Here is a 7,859-nt window from a genome sequence, read left to right on the forward strand (position 1 = left end):
AATCTTAAAGAAAAAATTTATATAATTTTACTAACTATGTTGTACTTTATTCAAGAGGACATTGATTAAAAAAGTATGTTGTACTTAATTAAAAATACTGATTAGAATTTACTAACTTTTTATCATATATTTTCTTTTACAAAAAATAAAAAACTGTTATTTAAAATATAATTTTATTTTTAAATCACTACAAGTTTATATAATAAAACAACGTATATGGTTTCTTCTTTTTAAAATTTTCTATGTACACAAAATAATACCTTTTAGATATCCTCTGCATTTGTGAAGAAAACATTTCCAGTTAGAAGGTAATCCAACACCAAAGAGTGACATGAATGAGACGTCACTGCCCATAAAAACAATATCATATATATATATAAATTGAAATTTCTTGCACAAAGAAAAATGCAAATTTTATAAGGTCTCCACTGACAAGTGCCTTAGATGTGGCAAGAATGAGTTGAAATACGTGAGAATGTGTGTTGTCTTCAACTATGAGTGAGTGAGTGGCCAAAGTGCAAGATCACTTCCTAGCACCACACTATTTTAACCCTTCTATTCAAAGGCAGAACAGAGCAAGATTTAAGGTATAGCAACCAACACTTTTTTTAATTTTCTTATTTTATGTCTCAAGTTTAGGACAGGTGTATTTCAGCTCCTTCTCAACGCCAAACCAACAAAAATTCATCATTTCAAGTAAAAATAATCGAGTCTCGTGACCCACTTGCCACGTATATCAAATTGGTAAACTAAAAATCAACGTTAATAATTATGCTTTCTTTTTATGTGCATATATAATAAATTTGTGTTAAATATTATAATTTAAATTATTTTTTATTATATACTTAAAAACACATTATAATTATTTTTAATGACAACTTTAATTTGTCGGCGATTTAATACGCAATACAGCGGAGACTCTTACCAAGTAAGGGTTCACAAGGAGTAGATGTACACATTTATGTATATCATAATTTTCTTAAATTACAAAAAAACTTTTTTTAATTTTAAAATTTGAGTCCATAACCTTCGGTCACAGGAGAGCAGCCTTATTCATGTAATAAAATTCAGCATCTGACACTACTAAATATATAATTATAAATGAAATTTTATTTAAAAGTACTGGTTAAAAAATTAATTTTTATTAAAATTTATATTAAAAATATATTAATTATATGATTTTTTTAATTTTTAACTAAATTAATTAGCATTAATCATGTAAATAAAGTAAATTTAATACTATCATTTAGTAATATCTTATTATTTTAGTTTAATTTATGATATCATATTTAAGTTCTAACAAACTAAAAAATACTACCATTCTTTTTTATATATATAAAATGTGTAAGGTATCATTAGAAGTGGAAACTTTTTTGTCTCGTATATTTTTTTGGAGATACGCTTATAATTTTTTCAAAAAAATGTAAATAATAAAAATACTAATATATAGTAGCATATACGATCACAATTTTGACCGATTTAAATTACCAAACTCATGTATATATGTTAGCCCACGGAATTGTATGGTACTTAATGTTAACCTTGACCTTGAGTTTGTACCAAGAAATGCTCAATTAAAGTTCTACTCTAGTTTCCTTGCTCTCTACTCCTTATTAAGCAATCAAAACAGCCACACATATATGGTATATATATATGTAGATATGGTCTAAAAGATCACAAAAATAGCGAAGTTCAAAAACTGGAACCATGATGTTGTTAAGCTTGAAAAGGATGTCACACAAAGCATTCATCACACCAACTCTTATGTCTCTTTTCTTCTCTGTGGTTCTTTGCACACCTCCAGAGGACCCAATAAAGTGCTCATCAAAGAACACAAGCTGCACTATCACAAACTCCTATGGAATCTTCCCTGATCGAAGCATCTGCAAAGCTGCTCAAGTGTTGTACCCAACCACTGAAGAAGAGCTTTTGTCAATGGTTGCATCAGCAACAAGAAACAAAACTAACATGAAAGTTGCCACACGTTTTTCCCACAGCATACCCAAGTTGGTGTGTCCTGAAGGCCAAAATGGGTTGCTTATAAGCACCAAATATCTGAACCAAATATTGAAGGTTGATGTGGAAGCAAAGACAATGACAATGGAGAGTGGTGTGACAATGAAACAACTCATCAACGAGGCTGCAAAGGTGGGCTTGGCCTTGCCATATGCACCATATTGGTGGGGTTTGACAATTGGGGGGCTTATGGGAACCGGTGCTCATGGAAGCACTTTGTCGGGTAAAGGAAGTTCTGTTCATGATTATGTGGTTGAGCTTAGAATTGTTAGGCCAGCAAGTCCTAAAGATGGATATGCTAACGTTGAGACACTAAATGAACAACATGAAGATCTCAATGCAGCCAGAGTATCACTGGGTGTTCTAGGAGTTATTTCACAGGTATGATATGATCTCTTCTTCATTTGCTAGTTCCTATTTACCTTCTTCAATATCATGATCAATGCTCTTTGTTTGATCTGTTTTTTTCTCTTTTTATATGCATGAATCGTCAGAAGATGGGTGAAACACAGTCTCATCTTTAAGCAAAAATGTCCTTGATCCTAACTCTTAACCCAAGTTTTCTCAAGATCGATGTGTTTAAATTCATGTTTATATAGGTTATCATTTTTTTCATAGAAGTAATTCTCTTATACAAAATTATTAAAAATAAGTTAAACCAAATATATATATTAAGTGTATGTTGAGTCCAATTATTTTAAAGAAATAACTAGTTGTTATTTATAATTTTATAGAAAACTGTTTAAATATAAATAATTATCTAAAGAAAGGCTAATCCAAACACGCTGGAAATATGGTCTTAAAAAAGAAAAGAGCTAGCTTGATTTTTACACGAAAGTTTAAGTTGAATTCTAAACAGAGGAGAGAGTCAACACGGTAAAGTGTAGACTGTAGAAGTCTTCTGTGTCACTTGCCATAATCAACATCAAGGACAACGAAATCTTTGTAATAATTGTGAAATAGACTTAGTAGAGAGTAGTACAATCACTCCCCAAAAAAAGAGAAAAAAGGAAATAACTACGACAGCGAAAAATTAAAATAGCAAATAAGCCTATATGATTTTTCATCTATATTTTTGTTTTCAGATTTAATTATATACACGAGTTAGTCAGTAAATTTGTTAATTAAATTAATTATTTTTAATTTCCAAAATTAAATAACTTAATATATTTTTATAAATTAACTCACACATATATGGCTAAAATTTAAGGACTAAATTATTTTTGACAAAAAGTTTGAAACATTGGGCATTTGGATTAATTATTTTAAAAGAATAATCATCTTTATTTTTATATGTTGAAAATAATTATTTTCCATGATTAATTTATTGTTAAATACTATTTAATAAGTTTTTAAGTTAGTTTGTTTTAAAAGAATTCTTCATTTTTTTCTTAAGTTAAAATAATTTTATTTTAAAAAATTAAATTAAACTATAACTCATCCATGGTCCTAACTTGCCGGCCTATAAACAACGCAAGCTGATCCCATCATTCATGACACAAATAAGTTGTTAATTTCTTATTTTATGAATAAAAGAAATATTCTGTCTACTATAGTATAGGATGTCTTTAGATTATTTATTTATTTAGTATACATTTTACATATACGTGTATAATAATAATAATAATAATAATAATAATAATAATAATAATAATAATAATAATAGTTACAATATTAATTTTTAATAATTTAAATATCAGAAGTGGCATGTTGTAGCAACCACTAGAAGACAATCAGGGCTATCCTATGGTAAATTGGTGATCTAAATGATAATAAAATATTCTGAATCACATTTTACGCCTCTGATTCACTTGTTCCATTAGATAGCAGACAAATAAAAATTTGAATTATGTTTTTCTCACATGTAGTGGGCATTTCTGTGATCGTCCTTTTTAAATTGGCCATCCCTGTCTTTATGTCCTGGTGTAGTCAGCTATCTGCAAGTTCCGAGAGTGCAACTAAAAGATAACAATAACAATAAATTAGCGAATGAACTAATTAGAAATATATATAGTGAACTGCAGTTCAATCCAGTAGTACTTCAATTTTCATTGTTTTTTTCAAATTTAAATTCAAATATCGACATTAGCTAGGTTGGAACATACTCAAAATTCTAACTATTAGAATTACTTTTGGTGATTGATTATCTGTCAATAAATACTTAAAATATCTTCATATTTTGGATCCAATATATGAAAAAGTCAAACCAAGATATTGTTTGATAGCAAGAAATATATTATATCTATGTTTTCTAATTCTTTTCATATATTCAATTGTTTTTATATTGTCAAGATGAATTATAAATTTTGAATATTGATTCGACAAACAAATATCTCCCATGCAATGGGGGTGATTTGTAATCATTATGCATATGGGTAATCACGGGTGCAGATAAACGCGTGAATTTAACCATTATGATAAATTATGAATAGTCACAATTGGACAAAAGACTCAAAGAATAATGTTTGGGATATGTGAGATCAAATGGTTATTTGAACGAATGTGATTTTTCTATTTCTACATCTGAATCTATTTTAAAATTATACTATAGGAAATGTTTGCTTGACCACCCTCCTGCAGGCCACCCCGGTGTCCCCAACTAATTTTGTTTTGTTTTGTTTAGATGTGAGTAAAAAGAGAATAAATAAATAAATAAATATATATATATATATATAAACAAATATGATAAAGTATGTGTATTTAAAAGAGTGATTCAAATTACATAATTTTTATATTATATTATTTACGTTTAAACTCTGTATTTTTTTAATCTTTGAATGTGATATACACTATGCTTGTTAATTTAAAACAAACTTTTTTAACCATATTTTTCTCAAAATTTCTCAAAAGTTTTTAGTTATATTGGGATCTTGGAAAAGTTACTATCCTATAAATATTAAATTTCTCTCTCTCGATCAATTGTTAAAACTTAATAACTTCGTTCCTTTCGCATAGTTATAATAGCCCTTTTTTTTAAATAACAAAAAAATAGTTTTTTTTTTTTTGTAAAATTTCTGGAAAATTTTCAAAAGTAACTTAGTAATAACTTTTGACAAAAATGGTTAATGGAGACTTTGATATTTTTGAAGTATTTTATTACTATTTTATAAATTTTTAAAATGTTATATTTGAGTGAGAAAGATCTCCTCACATCCATGTAATTTTAAAAACTATTACATTTGATTTAAATCTTTCAACTTATATTTAATGAGTTATAATTTATTATTTTATTGACTGTTAAATTTAATTTAAATGAACAGTTCAAATTGAGTATAAGAGTTTTTAAACTTATATTAGTGTGAAAATATTTTGCCTTTACTTTTATACATTATTTTAAAATATCATATATATATATATATATAAACTAATCCGTTATAATATGTAAATTCTCAAAAAGCGTACAAAAAGACTAACACGGAAAATGTGAGAAAGATAGAGGAGAAGGATAGATTGCCAGCAAAAGCATGTTCCTACATTCATGATAAGGAATAGTTTCATTTATTGTCATAGACTCCAGCTAATAATTAATAATTTTAAGCCAATAAAGCAAAAACTTACGAAATATTAATCAAGCGTACTCTATATTAGGTTATAATTAATTCCATAAATTATTGAACTTCGCATTTTGGTTGGAATAGATTCTGTCAAGAGCATTTCGTTTTTCAAGACTTAAGAGTCTTGGTTATCGTCCCAACCGTTTGCATGAAGAGTTAAAAAAAACTTCACATCAAATGGATATTTTATGAAGAAGAAGTATTGTGCATTTTTCTCTATATAGATTCTTGGAAATCTTCCCTTACTATTTTTATACGAAATATGACCCAAGTTCACATAATAGTAGTCGTTGAGCTAATCATATCACCTCGTTTTTTAGAAAGAAAACTACGCAAATAAAGTATTTTTTTTCTTTTCTTTTAAATTTCGTGCCTCAAGAAAGTGGGTTATGATGTTACCTATGACTTTTGTAGATTACTCTAAAACTAGAACCTCTCTTCAAGCGATCAATCACGTATCTGGCAAAAGATGATTCAGATTTGGGAGAACAAGTGGCTGGATTTGGTCATGCACATGAGTTTGCGGATATAACGTGGTACCCAAGTCAACACAAGGTTGTCTACCGTGTTGATGATCGTGTCCCAACCAATACATCGGGCAATGGTCTCTATGACTTTATTCCTTTCCGTCCCACTCCTTCGCTTGAATTGGCTCTCATAAGAACCACAGGTTTCCCTAGCTTTTTTCAATTGAATTTCAAAAATTTAATTTATAATATGTATAGTATAGTATATGTCATTCATTCTATTATTTCACATTTTGGTGCAAGCAATTCATGTAGTTAATGTTGCTAATATTTTCTTCTTTTCGGGTTAATGGAACTGCAGAGGATATTCAAGAATCCACTAGTGATGCCGATGGAAAGTGCAGAATTGCTAAGACAACAACGACTGCCCTCATCGCCACTGCTTTTGGACTTACTAACAATGGTACTTTCCATTAAAGTCAAAATATAATAATATTATCGTGTAACCTTGGATACTTTTAATGGATGGAGAGTTCACATTTACATGATATATACTTTATTTTTTTAACTTAAGTTTTAAGTTTAAATTTTGTATATACAAAAAAAAAAAATCATTAAAAGTGCTGATTTTATTCTATTTTGGGTGTTCCTAAGTCAAACAAAATTATTTTTTTATAAAGCACGTGACTTATATTAAAAAATATACATAATAGCAACTTTATACCATTAACAAAAAATTTTGTTTATATCTTGTATATGATAAAAGTTTCAGTTGAAAGAGTTATGTTATTATATTATGTATGTAATCAGCTCAAACAAAATTTTCTATTGAATAAGCTAAAGACTGAAGTATTTGTTTTATATTTGGTGTTTGCAGGTATAATCTTTACTGGATATCCTGTAATTGGATTTCAGAACCGGCTTCAGGCATCTGGGTCATGCTTGGACAGTCTTCAAGATGCAAAGATCACAGCATGTGCATGGGATTCCAGGGTGAAAGGAGAGTTCTTTCACCAAACCACATTTAGCGTTGGGTTGTCTGTTGTAAAAAATTTCATTGAAGATGTACAAAAGCTAGTTCAATTGGAGCCCAAGGGCTTGTGTGGCATAGAGCTTTACAATGGAATTCTCATGCGTTATGTGAAGGCTTCAAGTGCATACTTGGGGAAGCAAGAGGATGCATTAGACTTTGATATCACATACTACCGTAGCAAAGATCCAATGACTCCTAGGCTTTACGAAGACATTCTTGAAGAAGTTGAACAACTTGGAATATTCAAGTATGGAGGGTTACCTCATTGGGGTAAGAATAGGAACTTGGCATTTGAAGGGGCCATCAAAAAGTACAAAAATGCTGATAAATTTTTTACTGTTAAAGAGAAGTATGATTCACAAGGGCTTTTCTCAAGTGAATGGACAAATCAAATACTTGGGTTAAAAGATGGGGTGACAACACTGAAAGATGGGTGTGCATTAGAAGGTTTGTGCATTTGCTCACAGGATAGCCATTGCAATCCTAGTAAAGGCTACTTTTGTAGACCAGGGAAAGTCTACAAGGAAGCAAGGGTTTGTACTCATTTAACATCCAAGTGAGGGTACCAAATTATAAATTAAAATTGCCATTGATACTTAGGTTAGTTTATGAAAAGTTATTATATTTATTGGTATATTTTACATGCTTAATCACTGTTATTTACTTGCTTGAACACGTTTAATTGATGTATACCATCTGTCTTTAATTAAAATAAGAATTTGTTTTCCAATGCGATGCATTATTAGCAAAATTTATGCAAGTAAATCTTGAATTTGGTAGAATGTATAA

The 7,859-nt window shown here is 29.1% G+C and overlaps 1 protein-coding gene across 1 annotated transcript; it reads left to right on the top strand.

Moving 5' to 3' along the window:
- Positions 1-1,714: 1,714 nt before the first annotated feature.
- Positions 1,715-7,630, top strand: LOC113851070 (probable L-gulonolactone oxidase 6). The gene is made up of 4 exons (XM_027481557.1): positions 1,715-2,397; positions 5,985-6,240; positions 6,399-6,500; positions 6,915-7,630. Exons 1-4 carry the CDS (start codon positions 1,732-1,734, stop codon positions 7,628-7,630), a joined length of 1,740 nt encoding a protein of 579 aa, XP_027337358.1. The 5' UTR covers positions 1,715-1,731.
- The last annotated feature ends 229 nt before the right edge of the window (positions 7,631-7,859 follow it).

The sequence above is a fragment of the Abrus precatorius genome, unplaced genomic scaffold (genome assembly GCF_003935025.1).
Source record: "Abrus precatorius isolate BTA unplaced genomic scaffold, Abrus_2018 Scaffold9, whole genome shotgun sequence".
Taxonomy (NCBI): Eukaryota; Viridiplantae; Streptophyta; class Magnoliopsida; order Fabales; family Fabaceae; genus Abrus; species Abrus precatorius.